This window comes from Nerophis lumbriciformis, linkage group LG17, assembly GCF_033978685.3.
Source record: "Nerophis lumbriciformis linkage group LG17, RoL_Nlum_v2.1, whole genome shotgun sequence".
Taxonomy (NCBI): domain Eukaryota; kingdom Metazoa; phylum Chordata; class Actinopteri; order Syngnathiformes; family Syngnathidae; genus Nerophis; species Nerophis lumbriciformis.
Window position 1 is genome coordinate 40,870,094 of NC_084564.2, and position 22,957 is coordinate 40,893,050.

Sequence of the window (22,957 nt, forward strand, 5' to 3'; positions counted from 1 at the left end):
GTCCACAAATCCCCATCGGCCTGGGGGAAAAAACAAAAACCAGGTTTCATTGTAACAAGCACTGCTCTTAGTCTGCTTTCCAGTCTGTTGCATCACTTAGGTTTTAACCTACATAAACACAGCTGCAGCTCTTCACTGAGCCGCTTGTCATCTGCAGATGAGAATGTAATCCAGCACGGGCCATACCACCAGATGCCAGCCTACGGATCTCTGGGCGGAGTCTTCACCAGGTCACCCATCTCTGGACGGAGGAGGGACGAGGTAATGATGGATAATCACGTAGCCACGCAGACTAGGGACATAATAGTGAGAAGGTCCAGTCCATAGTGGATCTAACATAATAGTGAGAGTCCAGTCCATAGTGGATCTAACATAATAGTGAGAGTCCAGTCCATAGTGGATCTAACATAATAGTGAGAGTCCAGTCCATAGTGGATCTAACATAATAGTGAGAGTCCAGTCCATAGTGGATCTAAAATAATAGTGTGAGAGTCCAGTCCATAGTGGATCTAAAATAATAGTGTGAGAGTCCAGTCCATAGTGGATCTAACATAATAGTGTGAGAGTCCAGTCCATAGTGGATCTAACATAATAGTGTGAGAGTCCAGTCCATAGTGGATCTAACATAATATTGTGAGAGTCCAGTCCATAGTGGATCTAACATAATAGTGAGAGTCCAGTCCATAGTGGATCTAACATAGTAGTGTGAGAGTCCAGTCCATAGTGGATCTAACATAATAGTGTGAGAGTCCAGTCCATAGTGGATCTAACATAATAGTGTGAGAGTCCAGTCCATAGTGGATCTAACATAATAGTGAGAGTCCAGTCCATAGTGGATCTAACATAATAGTGTGAGAGTCCAGTCCATAGTGGGTCTAATATAATAGTGTGAGAGTCCAGTCCATAGTGGATCTAACATAATAGTGTGAGAGTCCAGTCCATAGTGGATCTAACATAATAGTGTGAGTCCAGTCCATAGTGGATCTAACATAATAGTGTGAGTCCAGTCCATAGTGGATCTAACATAATAGTGTGAGAGTCCAGTCCATAGTGGATCTAACATAATTACATTTTCTGCCTAGCAACAATAATACTAAGAAAAATGATTGTTGTAAAAAATACAATTTTGTGTTGAGGTGTTTTGCCTAACAACCAATTTCTGTTATCTTCATTGCTGTGTAGCACAAATTAGCTGGCAAATATTTTAATTGAATTTTGACATTTTCTGCCTAGCAACAATAATACTAAAAAAAAAATTATTGTTGTAAAAATTAAAATTTTGTGTTGAGGTTTTTTGCCTAGCAACTGATTTCTGTTATCTTCATTGCTGTGTAGCACAAATTAGCTGACAAATATTTTAATTCAATTTTGACATTTTCTGCCTAGCAACAATAATACTAAGAAAAATGATTATGTTGTAAAAATTACAATTTTGTGTTGATTTATTTGCCTAGCAACCGATTTCTGTTATCTTCATTGCTGTGTAGCACAAATTAGCTGGCAAATATTTTAATTCAATTTTTTTTACATTTTCTGCCTAGCAACAATAATACTAAGAAAAATGATTGTTGTAAAAAATACAATTTTGTGTTGAGGTTTTTTGCCTAGCAACCGATTTCTGTTATCTTCATTGCTGTGTAGCACAAATTAGCTGGCAAATATTTTAATTAAATTTTTTTTTCCATTTTCTGCCTAGCAACCAAGTCTGTTATCTTCAATGCTGTGTAGCACAAATTAGCTGGCAAATGTTTTAATTCAATTTTTTTCCATTTTCTGCCTAGCAACAATAATACTAAGAAAAATGATTATGTTGTAAAAATTACAATTTTGTGTCGAGGTTTATTTACCTAGCAACCGATTTCTGTTATCTTCATTGCGGTGTAGCACAAATTAGCTGGAAAATATTTCAATTGAATTTTGACATTTTCTGCCTAGCAACAATAACACTAAAAAAAATTATTGTTGTAAAAATTACAATTTTGTGTTGAGGTTTTTTGCCTAGCAACCGATTTCTGTTATCTTCATTGCTGTGTAGCACAAATTAGCTGGCAAATATTTTAATTCAATTTTGACATTTTCTGCCTAGCAACAATAATACTAAAAAAAATTATTGTTGTAAAAATTACAATTTTGTGTTGAGGTTTATTTGCTTAGCAACCAATTTCTGTTATCTTCATTGCTGTGTAGCACAAATTAGCTGGCAAATGTTTTAATTCTATTTTTTTTCCATTTTCTGCCTAGCAACAATAATACTAAGAAAAATTATTATGTTGTAAAAATTACAATTTTGTGTTGAGGTTTTTTTGCCTAGCAACTGATTTCTGTTATCTTCATTGCTGTGTAGCACAAATTAGCGGGCAAATATTTTAATTTAATTTTTACATTTTCTGCCTAGCAACAATAATACTAAAAAAATGATTGTTGTAAAAATTCCAATTTTGTGTTGAGGTCTTTTGCCTAGCAACCGATTTATGTTATCTTCATTGCTGTGTAGCACAAATTTGCTGGCAAATATTTTTAATAAAAACATTTTTTTTACATTTTCTGCCTAGCAACAATAATACTAAGTAAAATTATTGTAGTATAAATTAAAATTTTGTGCTGAGGTTTTTTGCCTAACAACCAATTTCTGTTAGCTTCATTGCTGTGTAGCACAAATTAGCTGGCAACTATTTTAATTCAATTTTGACATTTTCTGCCTAGCAACAATAATACTAAGAAAAATTATTATGTTGTAAAAATTACAATTTTGTGTTGAGGTTTTTTTGCCTAGCAACTGATTTCTGTTATCTTCATTGCTGTGTAGCACAAATTAGCGGGCAAATATTTTAATTTAATTTTTACATTTTCTGCCTAGCAACAATAATACTAAAAAAATTATTGTTGTAAAAATTCCAATTTTGTGTTGAGGTCTTTTGCCTAGCAACCGATTTATGTTATCTTCATTGCTGTGTAGCACAAATTTGCTGGCAAATATTTTTAATAAAAACATTTTTTTTACATTTTCTGCCTAGCAACAATAATACTAAGTAAAATTATTGTAGTATAAATTAAAATTTTGTGCTGAGGTTTTTTTCCTAGCAACCAATTTCTGTTATCTTCATTGCTGTGTAGCACAAATTAGCTGGCAAATATTTTAATTCAATTTTCTTTTTACATTTTCTGCCTAGCAACAATAATACTAAGTAAAATTATTGTAGTAAAAATTACAATTTTGTGTTGAGGTTTTTTGCCTATCAACCAATTTCTGTTATCTTCATTGCTGTGTAGCACAAATTAGCTGGCAAATATTTTTATTCAATTTTGACATTTTCTGCCTAGCAACAATAATACTAAGAAAAATGATTGTTGTAAAAATTACAATTTTGTGTTGAGGTTTTTTGCCTAACAACCGATTTCTGTTATCTTCATTGCTGTGTAGCACAAATTAGCTGGCAACTATTTTAATTCAATTTTGACATTTTCTGCCTAGCAACAATAATACTAAGAAAAATTATTATGTTGTAAAAATTACAATTTTGTGTTGAGGTTTTTTTGCCTAGCAACTAATTTCTCTTATCTTCATTGCTTTGTAGCACAAATTAGTGGGCAAATATTTTAATTCAATTTTGACATTTTCTGCATAGCAACAATAATACTAAGAAAAATGATTGTTGTAAAAAAATACAATTTTGTGTTGAGGTTTATTTGCCTAGCAACTGATTTCTGTTATCTTCATTGCTGTGTAGCACAAATTAGCTGACAACTATTTTATCTAAAAAAATTTTTTACATTTTCTGCCTAGCAACAATAATACTAAGAAAAATGATTGTTGTAAAAATTACAATTTTGTGTTGAGGTTTTTTGCCTAACAACGGATTTCTGTTATCTTCATTGCTGTGTAGCACAAATGAGCTGGCAACTATTTTAATTCGATTTTGACATTTTCTGCCTAGCAACAATAATACTAAGAAAAATGATTATATTGTAAAAATTACAATTTTGTGTTGAGGTTTTTTGCCTAGCAACTGATTTCTGTTATCTTCATTGCTGTGTAGCACAAATTAGCTGGCAACTATTTTGATTAAATTTTGACATTTTCTGCATAGCAACAATAATACTAAGAAAAATGATTGTTGTAAAAATTACAATTTTGTGTTGAGGTGTTTTGCCTAACAAACGATTTCTGTTATCTTCATTGCTGTGTAGCACAAATTAGCTGGCAAATATTTCAATTAATTTTTTTTTCCATTTTCTGCATAGCAACCGATTTCTGTTATCTTCATTGCTGTGTAGCACAAATTAACTGGCAAATATTTTAATTACATTTTTTTTTTCCATTTTCTGCCTAGCAACCAAGTCTGTTATCTTCAATGCTGTGTAGCACAAATTAGCTGGCAAATGTTTTAATTCAATTTTTTTCCATTTTCTGCCTAGCAACAATAATACTAAGAAAAATGATTGTTGTAAAAATTACAATTTTGTGTTGAGGCTTTTTGCCTAGCAACCGATTTCTGTTATCTTCATTGCTGTGGAGCACAAATTAGCTGGCAAATATTTTAATTTAATTTTGACATTTTCTGCCTAGCAACAATATTACTAAGAAAAAATATTGTTGTAAAAATTACAATTTTGTCTTGAGGTTTTTTGCCTAGCAACCGATTTCTGTTATCTTCATTGCTGTGTAGCACAAATTAGCTGGCAAATATTTTAATTCAATTTTGACATTTTCTGCCTAGCAACAATAATACTAAGAAAAATGATTGTTGTAAAAATTACAATTTTGTGTTGAGGTGTTTTGCCTAACAAACGATTTCTGTTATCTTCATTGCTGTGTAGCACAAATTAGCTGGCGAATGTTTTAATTCAATTTTTTTTCCATTTTCTGCCGAGCAACAATAATACTAAGAAAAATTATTATGTTGTAAAAATTACAATTTTGTGTTGAGGTTCTTTTGCCTAGCAACTGATTTCTGTTATCTTCATTGCTGTGTAGCACAAATTAGCTGGCAAATGTTTTAATACATTTTTTTTTTCCATTTTCTGCCTAGCAACCAAGTCTGTTATCTTCAATGCTGTGTAGCACAAATTAGCTGGCAAATGTTTTAATTCAATTTTTTTTCCATTTTCTGCCTAGCAACAATAATACTAAGAAAAATTATAGTTGTAAAAATTACAATTTTGTGTTGAGGTTTTTTGCCTAGCAACCGATTTCTGTTATCTTCATTGCTGTGTAGCACAAATTAGCTGGCAAATATTTTAATTAAATTTTTTTTACATTTTCTGCCTAGCAACAATAATACTAAGAAAAATGATTATGTTGTAAAAATTACAATTTTGTGTTGAGGTTTTTTTGCCTAGCAACTGATTTCTGTTATCTTCATTGCTGTGTAGCACAAATTAGCGGGCAAATATTTTAATTTAATTTTTACATTTTCTGCCCAGCAACAATAATACTAAAAAAATTATTGTTGTAAAAATTACAATTTTGTGTTGAGGTCTTTTGCCTAGCAACCGATTTATGTTATCTTCATTGCTGTGTAGCACAAATTAGCTGGCAAATATTTTTAATAAAACTTTTTTTTTTACATTTTCTGCCTAGCAACAATAATACTAAGTACAATTATTGTAGTATAAATTAAAATGTTGTGCTGAGGTTTTTTGCCTAACAACCAATTTCTGTTAGCTTCATTGCTGTGTAGCACAAATTAGCTGGCAAATATTTTAATTCAATTTTTTTTTTACATTTTCTGCCTAGCAACAATAATACTAAGTAAAATTATTGTAGTAAAAATTACTATTTTGTGTTGAGGTTTTTTGCCTAGCAACCGATTTCTGTTATCTTCAATGCTGTGTAGCACAAATTAGCTGGCAAATATTTTAATAGAATTTTGACATTTTCTGCCTAGCAACAATAATACTAAAAAAAATTATTGTTGTAAAAATTACAATTTTGTGTTGAGGTTTTTTGCCTAGCAACCGATTTCTGTTATCTTCAATGCTGTGTAGCACAAATTAGCTGGCAAATGTTTTAATTCAATTTTTGTTCCATTTTCTGCCTAGCAATAATAATAAGAACAATTATTGTTGTAAAAATTACAATTTTGTGTTGAGGTTTTTTGCCTAGCAACCAATTTCTGTTATCTTCAATGCTGTGTAGCACAAATTAGCTGGCAAATATTTTAATTCAATTTTTTTTACATTTTCTGCCTAGCAACAATAATACTAAGAAAAATGATTGTTGTAAAAATTACAATTTTGTGTTGAGGTGTTTTGCCTAGCAACTGATTTCTGTTATCTTCATTGCTGTGTAGCACAAATTAGCTGGCAACTATTTTAATTCAATGTTGACATTTTCTGCCGAGCAACAATAATACTAAGAAAAATTATTATGTTGTAAAAATTACAATTTTGTGTTGAGGTTTTTTTGCCTAGCAACTGATTTCTGTTATCTTCATTGCTGTGTAGCACAAATTAGCTGGCAAATATTTTAATTACATTTTTTTTTCCATTTTCTGCCTAGCAACCAAGTCTGTTATCTTCAATGCTGTGTAGCACAAATTAGCTGGCAAATGTTTTAATTAAATTTTTTTTTCCATTTTCTGCCTAGCAACAATAATACTAAGAAAAATTATTGTTGTAAAAATTACAATTTTGTGTTGAGGTGTTTTGTCTAGCAATCGATTTCTGTTATCTTCATTGCTGTGTAGCACAAATTAGCTGACAACTATTTTAATTCAATTTTGACATTTTCTGCCTAGCAACAATAATAATAAGAAAAATGATTATGTTGTAAAAATACAATTTTGTGTTGAGGTTTTTTTGCCTAGCAACTGATTTCTGTTATCTTCATTGCTGTGTAGCACAAATTAGCTGGTAACTATTTTAATTCAATTTTGACATTTTCTGCCTCGCAACAATAATACTAAGAAAAATGATTATGTTGTAAAAATTGCAATTTTGTGTTGAGGTTTATTTGCCTAGCAACTGATTTCTGTTATCTTCATTGCTATGTAGCACAAATTAGCTGGCAAATATTTTAATTTAATTTTTTTTACATTTTCTGCCTAGCAACAATAATACTAAGAAAAATGATTGTTGTAAAAAATAAAATTTTGTGTTGAGGTTTTTTGCCTAGCAACCAATTTCTGTTATCTTCATTGCTGTGTAGCACAAATTAGCTGGCAAATATTTTAATTGAATTTTGACATTTTCTGCCTAGCAACAAAGCACAATTATTATAGTTTTAAATGTACATTGCTGCGCCTGTTAGCGAGGTCAAATAATAAAATGATGATTTTTGCCTAGCAACAAGATCCAAGGAGGAACATTGTTGAATTATGTTGAATATTTTTTGTTTTATTTGAGCTAAACGACTCACTCTTTTCACTTTCTGTTTCCTTTTAGAACGTCATGTGAGCCGATGGGCTAGGACGTGTTCTCCATCCTCCATCTCCGTGAACCACCGGTCAGTCCCCCGCATCGAAAACTGAAAGCTTTTCCATTAGAAGTCTTTTGTAAGATGTCCCAACTCAGATCTTTTCACCACTCCAAAAGTGTTTAGTCCACCCGTTCCAAAAAAAAAAAAAAAGTGTACATATGGATCATCTCCCTCTAATCAATAGCCACTATGAAACTCTGCAGGCTTGTTGTGTGTGTTTAAATCTGCATGTCTGCAGCCTTGCTTCCTGCAGCTGCACATTCTAGTGTGTTCCACTGTGGTCGCTGCAACACAACACAACATTCTTCCTCATGAACCTTCTTCTGACGCCATCTTTAGCGTTTTAAAAGCTGCACAATCTGCGTTGTCTGTGTGCCAAAGTCAGTGACGTGTCAGATACATTTGTGAGTCCTCTGCTGCTACACAAACACACAAAGACACACACTTTGACTTTCTGCTGTCCATTATTGAAGCAACACTACGACGCTATTGTTAGACAACAGCGGCCCCTGCTGTCTAAAGTGTGAATTACCATCACACAACTCATTATTTTATTGTGAACTGAATAAAATAAACTATATATATATATATATATATATATATATATATATATATATATATATATATATGTGTGTGTATATATATACACATGTGTGTGTGTGTATATATATATACATATATATATATATATATATATATATACACATACATGTATACACATATATATATATACACATATATATACATATATATGTGTGTATATATATATATATATATGTGTATGTATATATAGAATACAACTGCACGGAGCAGTTTTTTTTAATTTGTGAATGTATTTTGATTAATTAAATTATTATTATATTATTATTATTATTATATGTATTTATTTTAATTAATTACATTTTAATTAAATTACATTTGAATGACTAATTAATAATTTTAATTAAATTAAATTCACAAATTAAACGAATTAATTAAATTAATTAATTAATATTTTTAATTAATAATTTTAATTAATTATGTGTATATATGTATATATATGTGTGTGTGTATATATATGTATGTATATATATATGACACATATATATATAGACACATATATAAATATATATATATATATATAGACACATATATATATATATATATATATATAGACACATATATATATTAAAATATATATATATATATATATATATATATATTTTTTTTTTTTAATAACTTAATTTATGAACATATCAATGCATTACTCTACTTTTTTTTTTTTATCGACTTAGATTTTATTTTATTTTAGACAATTTAAATGTTAAAGCCTCCTGAGGCCCATCGGATTAAATACTTGGGTACAAACAATATACCGCAATAGTTCTTGACAGAAAATGTGTTTATTTGTGTTTTAAAATCTTCTGTCAAGCGACTTAAGAATTTTTTCGTCCGACATTTTATTTGTATTTTTTTATATTAAACAACAAAACACTACTTGCTCATTTTGAAGATAGCAATTAAAGATGTCACCTCAAGTTGAACTTTTCTTGGTTTACTACTTTTTCAGTCATATTACAGTTTTTTCCATTTGCTTACACACACTTTTAGTAAGTGTGTGTCTTGTTTCAAAAGGATTTACACACTTTTCCAAACACCACATTCAATTTTCTTAACTCCTAGATTATTTGCAAAATGACACACTTGGGTCAAAACATATTCCCATTCATCAAAATAAAGCAAGCATTTGTAAAAAAAAAAATTAAAAAAAAATGCAGTTTTATTGTCATCTCACTCACACACACTTCAAATGATGAGACACTATTAGAGTAAGTTACACACAACACTGATAAATACACAACACATTTGTAAAAAAAAAACAAAAAAAACTATTTTACTATATGAAATCACATGTTTGGGGCATTTTGCCCGACCTTTTAAGCTTATGTGATGAATGATTACTGTAACTTGACTAAATATGTTGACAAATCCACAGCAATCCTCATTGTTTACATTGAAGTGGGCCTATACGTAAGGACCTAAAGAGAAAGTAAAAATATCCTGTCATCTTTTCAAGAAGTGCTCAACAATGATGCTGCAAACTGCAAATATGTATTTTGACCACAGTCAGGTAAAGTAGCATACCACAGTAGTCAACCATGACATGCAGTACACATTCAAATCTGAGACTAATAAAAAAGGTTTGAAAAAAAAATCCGGAGATAAAGATGTGTGTATCACAATCCTCGTGTGTGTCTAAAGTGTGAAAATGTGTGTATCACAATCCTTATATGTGTGCAAGATGGGAAGGTGTGTGTAATATTTCGCAAAAACTGTGAAGCAGTCTATGCCTAATATTAGACAAATCTACACAGTGGTTTTGTTTACTGTGTGTAGACTTTTAACTGTGTGAAAATTAAAAATTGAGTGTGTAAGCAATTGGAAAAAACTGTAAGAATTCAACTGCACGAAGCAGTTTTTTTAATTTGTGAATGTATTTTAATTAATTAAATAATTATTATTATATGCATTTATTTTTATTAAATTAAATTTTAATTTTAATAATCATTTTAATTTAATTAATTAAATAATAATTTTAATTAAATTAATTACATTTATTAAATTAATTAATTAATACATTCATACATTAATTTAATTTGTGAATTTAATTCATCTGTTAGATGGGAAGGTGTGTGGAATATAACTGTGAAGCAGAGTCTAATATTAGACAAATCTGCACAGTGGTTTTGTTTACTGTGTGTAGACTTTTAACTGTGTGAAAATTAAAAATTGAGTGTGTACGCAATTGGAAAAAACTGTAAGAATACAACTGCACGAAGCAGTTTTTTTAATTTGTGAATGTATTTTAATTAATTAAATTATTATATGAATTTATTTTAATTAAATTAATCACAATTATTAAATGAATTAATCATTTTAATTAAATTAATCAAATTTATTAAATTCATTAATTAATATTTTTTATTAAATTAATTACATTAATTAAAGTAATTAATTAAATTAATTAATTAATTTAATTTGTGAATGTAATTTATATTTGTGCTAGATGGGAAGGTGTGTGGATTTAATTGATCTGTTAGATGGGAAGGTGTGTGGAATATAACTGTGAAGCAGAGTCTAATATTAGACAAATCTGCACAGTGGTTTTGTTTACTGTGTGTAGACTTTTAACTGTGTGAAAATTTAAAACTGAGTGTATAAACAATTGGAAAAATATTGTAAGAATACAACTTCACAAAGCAGTTTTTTTAATTTGTGAATTTATTTTAATTAATTAAATTATTATTATTATATTAATTTATTTTAATGAATTACAATTAAATACAATTAATTAATTTTAATTTAATTAATTAATAATTTTAATTAATTAAATTAATTAATATTTTTAATTAATTAATTTAGTTTGTGAATTTCATTTATATGTGTGCAAGATGGGAAGGTGTGTGTAAAGTTCCCGCCGCCGGCCATGCAAGTCTCAGGATGCCCAAAACGTGCCCAGCCAAGTCCCAAGAAAAGTGGGGGAGAAAAGTCGGCAAAAGTCCCAAAAATGTGCAAAATACCTCAATTAAATTAATTTAATTAATTAATTAATTATTTTAATTATTTAATTTAATTTGTGAATTTAATTGATCTGTGTGCGAGATGGGAAAGTGTGTGGAATAAAACTGAAGCAGAGTCTAATATTATGCAAATCTGCACAGTGGTTTTGTTTAGACTTTTAACTGTGTGGAAATTAAACATTTTGTGTGTAAGCAATTGGAAAAAACTGTAAGAATACAACTTTTTTTTTCTTCATTAATTTTTGAAAGTACTTATATACTTACAGTCATTTGAAACATGACTCTTGTCCCTTAGAGAGGACAAAAGACAAAACATTGTGTCCCCTTTTCTATATTTTATCTCGTGTTTTTGTTCTTTTGTGTGTGTAAATAAACATCCTTCCATATTCTCGCTCCAGTAGAAAGTGTGTTTGGACAAAAGTCAAATGTGTGAAAGTGAAGGATGACATATTGTACAACGGATTCTTGAATGTATCTTGGCTTTAATCTTGTGTGTGAAGAGGGGGAAGAAGGTAAAAACTCGTGTGTGTGTGTGTGTGTGTGTGTGTGTGTGTGTGTGTGTGTGTGTGTGTGTGTGTGTGTGTGTGTGTGTGTGTGTGTGTGTGTGTGTGTGTGTGTGTGTGTGTGTGTGTGTGTGTGTGTGCGTGCGTGTGTTCATACACGTGTGTAGTGTTGTGTGTGTTGATTTCTCACCTCTGTGGCACCGCCGTTGTTTGTTTCATGAAGATTTTGGGTTTTTTAAATAAAAAAGAAAACATGACAAAAGAAGAGGCGTATTTTCTTGTGGAGATGGGATAGGTTCCAGCATATATATGTGTGTGTGTGTATGTATATATATATATATATATATATATATATATATATCAGTGACTTGCAGTCAGAGGAGGCAGGTGAGGCGGGGCCTCACCTGCCATCATGGAAAGAAAAAAAAGTATATGTGTATATATATATATATATATATATATATATATATACGGTATGTGTATATATACACACATATACATAAATGTATATATATGTGTGTATATATATATATATATATGTGTGTGTGTATATATTTATATATGTGTGTATAAAAAAATATATATATGTGTGTATGTTTGTATGTATATATATATATATATATAAATATATATATATATATGAGTGTTTGTGTGTGTATATATTTATATATGTGTGTATAAAAAAATATATATGTGTGTATGTTTGTATATATATATATATGTATATATATGTATTTATATGTGTGTATATATATATATATATATACGGTATGTGTATATATATACACACATATACATAGATGTATATATATGTGTGTATATATATATATATATATATTATTTTTTTATATATATATATATATATATATATATGTGTGTGTGTATATATTTATATATGTGTGTATAAAAAATATATATATGTGTGTATGTTTGTATGTATATATATATGAGTGTTTGTGTGTGTATATATTTATATATGTGTGTATAAAAAAATATATGTGTGTGTATGTTTGTATATATATATATGTATATATATGTATTTATATGTGTGTGTGTGTATATATATATATATATATATATGTATATATATATATATATATAGTATTAAAAAATAGTTAAACTATCAAATGAATATATAAAAATATAATTAAATTTTGTATATATAAAAAAAATTACATAATTGCAATTTTTTACATCTATTTTTGTAATTGATTAACGGGGAGGGGGAAAAAAATCACCCATGTGGAATTAATAACCTCCCTCAATTAGCAACTATGAGGTCATCAAAAAGTGTCCTCAATATATTAAAAATTGTTCCTACACTAAAAGTGGAATTTTACAAACTACTCATTCTGTGCTGTATTTACCAACAAGATAGCAATAGGATCATTTATTGAATATTTTCCACGATGTTGTCAAAAATGATTGCTTGTTGCCATCAAGACGTGTTTGTGGGATGTGAAAACAAGTGACGTCACCATCTGTCCGTCCACCTGCTCGCTCTGTACTGCAGCTATCACGTGCCCCCGCTTGCGACCCCCAGTGGCGAGACACCAGTACTGCATCTTGTTAAATCTCTGTTGCCAGGCAGATTTATTTGCATGAAGTCTTCCGCGACTTTCACAGTATCAACCGAAACTGACCACTTTTATTTTAAAATAAATATTTAGTATATTTCAGTGAGCTAATAAAATATAGTTAGTTGTACTCAGACATTGTTCAATTATAGTGTAAAAGGAGTATGGATTTTTTTTTTTTAATGGAAAGTATTTAGTATATTTTTTTCCAATAAAAAGTGTATAAAATACAAATAAATAAATACGAAAAAAAACTATAAAGAACAGAAATTTAATTAATGATATTATTATTATTATTATATGAATTTATTTTATTTAATACAATTTTAAATTTAATTAAATTACATTTAATAAATTAAATTCACAAATTAAATGAATTAATTAAATTAATTAATTAACAATTTTAATTAATTATAGACATTTAATTTAACCCCATAAATTAGGATTAAATGTTTTATATATTAGAATTATTTGACATAAAAAAATGTAACTGCATATCTTTCTAAACTTAAATATTATCTAATCATGTAAGATACTCCAAGCATTTATTATCAACAATACTTATATCTGCTCGTCACCTTGACTTATGATTTTAAAGCAAGCTATCTATTTATTTATTCCGTTTATAACAAAAGTGTCAAAGTGGTTTTCACTGAGGGCCACATCGCAGTTATGTTTGGGCCCCAGAGGGCCACATTTAACAGTGAGTACTATTATTACACACATTTTTTAAATGCATTTTATTAGTAGATTTTTTTTAAACTCAAATGTCAAAAAAAAAAGATAAGTTGCAATAATTTCACCTCAATATGTAGTGTATATTACTGTAAATGGAAAAAACAGCACTGATGTTTTTATGGTTAAAAAAAAGACAGCTCAGTTGCCAGAATTTTACTGTAAAATTGGCATTTGTTTTTTTTACTGTAAATAAAATAAACTGCATGTTTACAATAAAATCTTGGCACCTGAGCTGCCAGTTTTTGTTTTGTTTTTTTACCGGTAATATGTTGTATTACTGTAAATGTCAAAACGGCACCCTTTTAATACAGTAAAAAAAAAAAAAAAAAAAGTACTACTTTTTTTTTCATGTAGAGAAAAATGCTGTAAAACGACAGTAAATTTCCCAATTTTACCATGTAATCTATTGCTACTTTTACTTTGTACAATTTGATGGATAACTTGCTTAGAATTACTGTAAATGTCAAAACGGCACCCCTTTATTACAGTAAAAAAAAAAAAAAAAGTACTGTTTTTTTTCATGTAGAGAAAAATGCTGTAAAACGACAGTAAATTTCACAACTTTACCATGTAATCTATTGCTACTTTTACATTGCACAATTTGATTGATAACTTGCTTAGAATTACTGTAAATGTCAAAACGGCACCCCTTTATTACAGTAAAAAAAAAAAAAAAAGTACTGTTTTTTTTCATGTAGAGAAAAATGCTGTAAAACGACAGTAAATTTCACAACTTTACCATGTAATCTATTGCTACTTTTACATTGCACAATTTGATTGATAACTTGCTTAGAATTACTGTAAATGTCAAAACGGCACCCCTTTATTACAGTAAAAAAAAAAAAAAAAAAAAAAGTACTGTTTTTTTTCATGTAGAGAAAAATGCTGTAAAACGACAGTAAATTTCACAACTTTACCATGTAATCTATTGCTACTTTTACTTTGCACAATTTGATTGATAACTTGCTTAGAATTACTGTAAATGTCAAAACGGCACCCCTTTATTACAGTAAAAAAAAAAAAAAAAAAGTACTGTTTTTTTTCATGTAGAGAAAAATGCTGTAAAAAAGACAGTAAATTTCATCATTTTACCATGTAATCTATTGCTACTTTTACATTGCACAATTTGATTGATAACTTGCTTAGAATTACTGTAAATGTCAAAACGGCACCCCTTTATTACAGTAAAAAAAAAAAAAAAAAGTACTGGTTTTTTTCATGTAGAGAAAAATGCTGTAAAAAAGACAGTAAATTTCATCATTTTACCATGTAATCTATTGCTACTTTTACATTGCACAATTTGATTGATAACTTGCTTAGAATTACTGTAAATGTCAAAACGGCACCCCTTTATTACAGTAAAAAAAAAAAAAAAAAAAAAAAAGTACTGGTTTTTTTCATGTAGAGAAAAATGCTGTAAAAAAGACAGTAAATTTCACAATTTTACCATGTAATCTATTGCTACTTTTACTTTGTACAATTTGATTGATAACTTGCTTAGAATTACTGTAAATGTCAAAACGGCACCCCTTTATTACAGTAAAAAAAAAAAAGTACTGTTTTTTTTCATGTAGAGAAAAATGCTGTAAAAAAGACAGTAAATTTCATCATTTTACCATGTAATCTATTGCTACTTTTACATTGCACAATTTGATTGATAACTTGCTTAGAATTACTGTAAATGTCAAAACGGCACCCCTTTATTACAGTAAAAAAAAAAAAAAAAAGGAATGTTTTTTTTTCATGTAGAGAAAAATGCTGTAAAACGACAGTAAATTTCACAACTTTACCATGTAATCTATTGCTACTTTTACATTGCACAATTTGATGGATAACTTGCTTAGAAATCATTATTATTAGTATTTATTTCTATTTAAAAAATGGTTTGAATGTGTGATCATATATTTTTGCATAATTATACAATATTTAAGTTAACATAATTTGCGATTACATACATTTTTTTTCTGCCAAAATATAAAGAAAGAATACATTTAATAAGAGAAGTTACAGCACTTTATTGATACATGTTATTTCCAGGCTCTCAAGGGCCAAATAAAATGAAGTGGTGGGCCACATCCGGCCCCCGGGCCTTGAGTTTGACACTTGTGCTTTATAATGATCAAATGCATGTCGTTTGGTGATATCATGAGGCGAGTGTACGTTTCTGTTCATATTATATTGATCATACAAGTGGCCCTTTGAGCCATACAGCAACTTTGATGTGGCCCTCAATAAAAAACGAGGTGATGTCATATTTTACACCATCACCATTATTTAGCTTCCAATATGATGCTTGTTGCTAATTGGCTTGTGGCATATGAAATCAGTTAGACATAAGTTAGACTGTTTCTTTAACCTGGTTTTATCTATACTAACCTACATGTTTTTTGTTTTTTTTACCTTATTCTACCTTTGCTTACAAATTTTTTCAAACCTCATTTTACATTATTTTACCATATGTTTACCTACAATTGTACCTATTTTTACAAACATTTTTGCCTTCTTCTACAAGTTATCAAGTTTACCTACATGTTTACCTTTCTGTACTTATGCTTACCTTACCTTCTGAACTCATTAGGCCCTTCTTTTACCTTCTTTTACTGAGGTCAACCTACGTTTTTTACCATCTATGCTTACATATATATTTTTATTTAATCTAAGTTTACCTACTTTAATTACCCTCTTATACATTATTTTACCTTCTTTTACTTATGCTTACCTACTCTTTTAATTGTTGACCTACTTATTTTACCTGTGCTTACCTACTTTTTTTTAGCCTATTTTACCTAAGTTTATCTCCTTTTTTTTTACCTTCTTTTACTTATGCTTACCTACTCTTTTAACTATGTTGACCTACTCTTTTTTTTTACCCTTTTTTACATTATCATCCATCCATCCATTGTCTACCGCTTGTCCCTTTCATTTTACCTACTATTTTACCTTCTTTTACTTATGCTTACCTACTCCTTTAACTATGTTGACCTACTTTTTTTTTACCCTCTTGTACATTAGTTTTTACCTACTATTTTACCTTCTTTTACTCATGCTTACCTACTCTTTTAACTATGTTGAACGACTTATTTTACCTGTGCTTACCTACTTTTTTAGCCTATTTTACCTAAGTTTATCTTCTTTTTTTTACCTTCTTTTACTTATGCTTAACTACTCTTTTAACTATGTTGAACGACTTCTTTTACCTGTGCTTACCTACTTTTTTGCCTATTTTACCTAAGTTGATCTTCTTTTTTAGCCTATTTTACCTAAGTTTATCTTCTTTTTTTACCTTCTTTACCTTATGCTTACCTACTCTTTTAACTATGTTGACCACCTTTTTTTACCCTCTTTTACATTATTTTACCTACTATTTTACCTTCTTTTACTTATGCTTACCTACTCTTTTAACTATGTTGACCTACTTCTTTTACCTGTGCTTACCTACTTCTTTTTTTTTCAAATTTTACCTACGTTTATCTTCTTTTTTTTTTTACCTTCTTTTACTTATGCTTACCTACTCTTTTAACTATGTTAACCTACTTCTTTTACCTGTGCTTACCTACTTTTTTTTAGCCTATTTTACCTAAGTTTATCTCCTTTTTTTTTACCTTCTTTTACTTATGCTTACCTACTTTTTTAACTATGTTGACCTACTTCTTTCTTTTTACCCTTTTTTACATTATCCATCCATCCATCCATTTCTACCGCTTGTCCCTTTCATTTTACCTACTATTTTACCTTTTACTTATGCTTACCTACTCCTTTAACTATGTTGACCTACTTTTTTTTACCCTCTTGTACATTAGTTTTTACCTACTATTTTACCTTCTTTTACTCATGCTTACCTACTCTTTTAACTATACTTACCTACTTTTTTTGCCTATTTTACCTAAGTTTATCTTCTTTTTTACCTTCTTTTCCTTATGCTTACCTACTCTTTTAACAATGTTGACCTACTTTTTTTTTTTTACCCTTTTTTACATTATCCATCCAGCCATCCATTTTCTACCGCTTGTCCCTTTCATTTTACCTACTATTTTACCTTCTTTTTTTACCCTCTTTTACATTATTTTACCTACTATTTTACCTTCTTTTACTTATGCTTATCTACTCTTTTAACTATGTTGACCTACTTCTTTTACTTGTGCTTACCTACTTTTTTTTTTTCAAATTTTACCTAGGTTTATCTACTTTTTTTTAACCTTTTTTACTTATGCTTACCTACTCTTAACTATGTTGAACGACTTATTTTACCTGTGCTTACCTACTTTTTTTTTAGCCTATTTTACCTAAGTTTATCTTCTTTTTATTTAACCTTCTTTTACTTATGCTTACCTACTCTTTTAACTATGTTGAACTACTTTTTTTTACCCCCTTTTACATTATCCATCCATCCATGCATCCATTTTCTACCGCTTGTCCCTTTCATATTACCTACTATTTTACCTTCTTTTACTTATGCTTACCTACTCTTTTAACTATGTTGACCTACTTTTTTTTACCCTCTTTTACATTATTTTACCTACTATTTTACCTTCTTTTACTTATGCTTGCCTACTCTTTTAATTATGTTGAACTACTTCTTTTACCTGTGCTTACCTACTTTTTAGCCTATTTTACCTACGTTTATCTACTTTTTTGTAACCTTCTTTTACTTATGCTTACCTACTCTTTTAACCAAGTTGACCTACTTTTTTTTACCCTCTTTTGCATTATTTTACCCACTATTTTACCTCATTTTACTTATGCTTACCTACTCTTTTAACTATGTTGAACTACTTCTTTTACCTGTGCTTACCTACTTTTTTTTTGCCTATTTCACCTAAGTCTATCTACTTTTTTTACTTTCTTTTACTTATGCCTACCTACTCTTTTAATTATGTTGACCTACTTCTTTTACCTGTGCTTACCTACTTTTTTTAGCCTATTTTACCTCAGTTTATGTACTTTTTTTTTTTTACCTTCTTTTACTTATGCTTACCTACTCTTTTAATTATGTTGACCTACTTCTTTTACCTGTGCTTACCTACTTTTTAGCCTATTTTACCTATGTTTATCTACTTTTTTGTACCTTCTTTTACTTGTGCTTACCTACTCTTTTAACTATGTTGACCTACTTCTTTTACCTGTGCTTACCTACTTTTTAGCCTATTTTACCTAAGGTTAGCTACTCTTTTTTTTTTTCTTTTTTTTTACCTTCTTTTGCTTATGCTTTCCTACTCTTTTAACTATGTTGACCTCCTTTTTCCTTTACCCTCTTTTACATTATTTTACCTACTATTTTACCTTCTTTTACTCATGCTTACCTACTCGTTTAATTATGTTGAACTACTTCTTTTACCTGTGCTTTCCTACTTTTTAGCCTATTTTACCTAAGGTTAGCTACTCTTTTTTTTTTTTTACCTTCTTTTACGTATGCTTTCCTACTCTTTTAACTATGTTGACCTACTTTTTTTTTTACCCTCTTTTACATTATTTTACCTTCTTTTACTTATGCTTACCTACTCCTTTAACTATGTTGACCTACTTTTTTTTACCCTCTTGTACATTAGTTTTTACCTACTATTTTACCTTCTTTTACTCATGCTTACCTACTCTTTTAACTATACTTACCTACTTTTTTTGCCTATTTTACCTAAGTTTATCTTCTTTTTTACCTTCTTTTCCTTATGCTTACCTACTCTTTTAACAATGTTGACCTACTTTTTTTTTTTTACCCTTTTTTACATTATCCATCCAGCCATCCATTTTCTACCGCTTGTCCCTTTCATTTTACCTACTATTTTACCTTCTTTTTTTACCCTCTTTTACATTATTTTACCTACTATTTTACCTTCTTTTACTTATGCTTATCTACTCTTTTAACTATGTTGACCTACTTCTTTTACTTGTGCTTACCTACTTTTTTTTTTTCAAATTTTACCTAGGTTTATCTACTTTTTTTTAACCTTTTTTACTTATGCTTACCTACTCTTAACTATGTTGAACGACTTATTTTACCTGTGCTTACCTACTTTTTTTTTAGCCTATTTTACCTAAGTTTATCTTCTTTTTATTTAACCTTCTTTTACTTATGCTTACCTACTCTTTTAACTATGTTGAACTACTTTTTTTTACCCCCTTTTACATTATCCATCCATCCATGCATCCATTTTCTACCGCTTGTCCCTTTCATATTACCTACTATTTTACCTTCTTTTACTTATGCTTACCTACTCTTTTAACTATGTTGACCTACTTTTTTTTACCCTCTTTTACATTATTTTACCTACTATTTTACCTTCTTTTACTTATGCTTGCCTACTCTTTTAATTATGTTGAACTACTTCTTTTACCTGTGCTTACCTACTTTTTAGCCTATTTTACCTACGTTTATCTACTTTTTTGTAACCTTCTTTTACTTATGCTTACCTACTCTTTTAACCAAGTTGACCTACTTTTTTTTACCCTCTTTTGCATTATTTTACCCACTATTTTACCTCATTTTACTTATGCTTACCTACTCTTTTAACTATGTTGAACTACTTCTTTTACCTGTGCTTACCTACTTTTTTTTTGCCTATTTCACCTAAGTCTATCTACTTTTTTTACTTTCTTTTACTTATGCCTACCTACTCTTTTAATTATGTTGACCTACTTCTTTTACCTGTGCTTACCTACTTTTTTTAGCCTATTTTACCTCAGTTTATGTACTTTTTTTTTTTTACCTTCTTTTACTTATGCTTACCTACTCTTTTAATTATGTTGACCTACTTCTTTTACCTGTGCTTACCTACTTTTTAGCCTATTTTACCTATGTTTATCTACTTTTTTGTACCTTCTTTTACTTGTGCTTACCTACTCTTTTAACTATGTTGACCTACTTCTTTTACCTGTGCTTACCTACTTTTTAGCCTATTTTACCTAAGGTTAGCTACTCTTTTTTTTTTTCTTTTTTTTTACCTTCTTTTGCTTATGCTTTCCTACTCTTTTAACTATGTTGACTTCCTTTTTCCTTTACCCTCTTTTACATTATTTTACCTACTATTTTACCTTCTTTTACTCATGCTTACCTACTCGTTTAATTATGTTGAACTACTTCTTTTACCTGTGCTTTCCTACTTTTTAGCCTATTTTACCTAAGGTTAGCTACTCTTTTTTTTTTTTTACCTTCTTTTACGTATGCTTTCCTACTCTTTTAACTATGTTGACCTACTTTTTTTTTTACCCTCTTTTACATTATTTTACCTTCTTTTACTTATGCTTACCTACTCTTTTAATTATGTTGAACTACTTCTTTTACCTGTGCTTACCTACTTTTTAGCCTATTTTACCTACTCTTTTTTTTTTACCTTCTTTTACTCATGCTTACCTACTCTTAACTATGTTGACCTACTATTTTTACCCTCTTTTACAATATTTTACCTACTATTTTACCTTTTTTTACTCATGCTTACCTACTCTTTTAATTATGTTGAACTACTTCTTTTACCTGTAATTACCTACTTTTTTAGCCTATTTTACCTACGTTTATCTACTTTTTTTTAACCTTCTTTTACTTATGCTTACCTACTCTTTTAACTATGTTGACCTACTTTTTTTACCTGTGCTTACCGACTTTTTTAGCCTATTTTACCTCAGTTTATCTACTTTTTTTTTACCTTCTTTTACTTATGCTTTCCTACTCTTTTAACTATGTTGACCTACTTTTTTTTTAACCCTCTTTTACATTATCCATCCATCCATCCATTTTATACCGCTTGTCCCTTTCATTTTACCTACTATTTTACCTTCTTTTACTTATGTTTACCTACTCCTTTAACTATGTTGACCTACTTTTTTTTTTACCCTCTTTTACATTATTGTTTACCTACTATTTTACCTTCGTTTACTCATGCTTACCTACTCTTTTAATTATGTTGAACTACTTCTTACCTACTTTTTAGCCTATTTTACCTACGTATATATCCTCTTTTTTTTACCTTCTTTTCCTTATGCTTACCTACTCTTAACTTTGTTGAACACTTCTTTTACCTGTGCTTACCTACTTTTTTTGCCTATTTTACCTATGTTTATCTTCTTTTTTTTACCTTTTACTTATGCTTACTTACTCTTTTAACTACGTTGACCTACTTTTTTAACCCTCTTTTACATTATCCATCCATCCATCCATTTCTACCGCTTGTCCCTTTCCTTTTACCTACTATTTTACCTTCTTTTACTTATGCTTACCTAATCTTTTAACTATGTTGACCTCCCTTTTTTTTACCCTCTTTTACATTATTTTACCTACTATTTTACCTTCTTTTACTCATGCTTACCTACTCTTTTAATTATGTTGACCTACTTCTTTTACCTGTGCTTACCTACTTTTTTTAGCCTATTTTATCTAAGATTACCTACTCTTTTTTTTTTCACCTTCTTTTACTTATGCTTACCTACTCTTTTAACTATGTTGACCTCCTTTTTTTACCCTCTTTTCCATTATTTTACCTACTATTTTACCTTCTTTTACTCATGCTTACCTACTCTTTTAATTATGTTGACCTAGTTCTTTTACCTGTGCTTACCTACTTTTTACCCTATTTTACTTATGTTTATCTTTTTTTTTTTTTTTTTTACCTTCTTTTACTTATGCTTACCTACTCTTTTAACTATGTTGATCTACTTCTTTTACCTGTGCTTACCTACTTTTTAGCCTATTTTACCTAAGGTTACCTACTCTTTTTTTTTTACCTTCTTTTACTTATGCTTGCCTACTCTTTTAACTATGTTGACCTACTTTTTTTTACCCTCTCTTACATTTTACCTTTTTTTACTTATGCTTACCTACTCTTTTAATTATGTTGAACTACTTCTTTTACCTGTGCTTACCTAAATCTTTTGCCTATTTTACCTAAGTTTATCTCCTTCTTTTTTTTTTTACCTTCTTTTACTTATGCTTACCTACTCTTTTAACTATGTTGACCTACTTTTTTTACCCTCTTTTACATTATCCATCCATCCATTTTCTACCGCTTGTCCCTTTCGTTTACCTACCATTTTACCTTCTTTTACTTATGCTTACCTACTCTTTTAACTATGTTGAACTACTTCTTTTACCTGTGCTTACCTACTTTTTTTTGTGCCTATTTTACCTAAGTTCATCTACTTTTTTTTACCTTCTTTTACTTATGCTTCCCTACT

General features: G+C 29.2%; 1 protein-coding gene across 3 annotated transcripts in view; it reads left to right on the plus strand.

Moving 5' to 3' along the window:
* Positions 1-22,957, plus strand: part of LOC133614888 (roundabout homolog 2) — a 398,279-nt gene that overhangs the window by 374,355 nt on the left and 967 nt on the right. For 2 of the 3 annotated variants that reach the window (XM_061973250.2, XM_061973252.1), the window contains 2 exons: positions 158-261; positions 7,387-7,985. In XM_061973250.2, the coding sequence (XP_061829234.1) occupies positions 158-261; positions 7,387-7,398 (116 nt within the window). In that variant the 3' untranslated portion in view covers positions 7,399-7,985. Of the gene's footprint in view, positions 1-157; positions 262-7,386; positions 7,986-22,957 lie in introns of those variants that run through there. The other variant, XM_061973251.1, reaches the window with a different exon arrangement.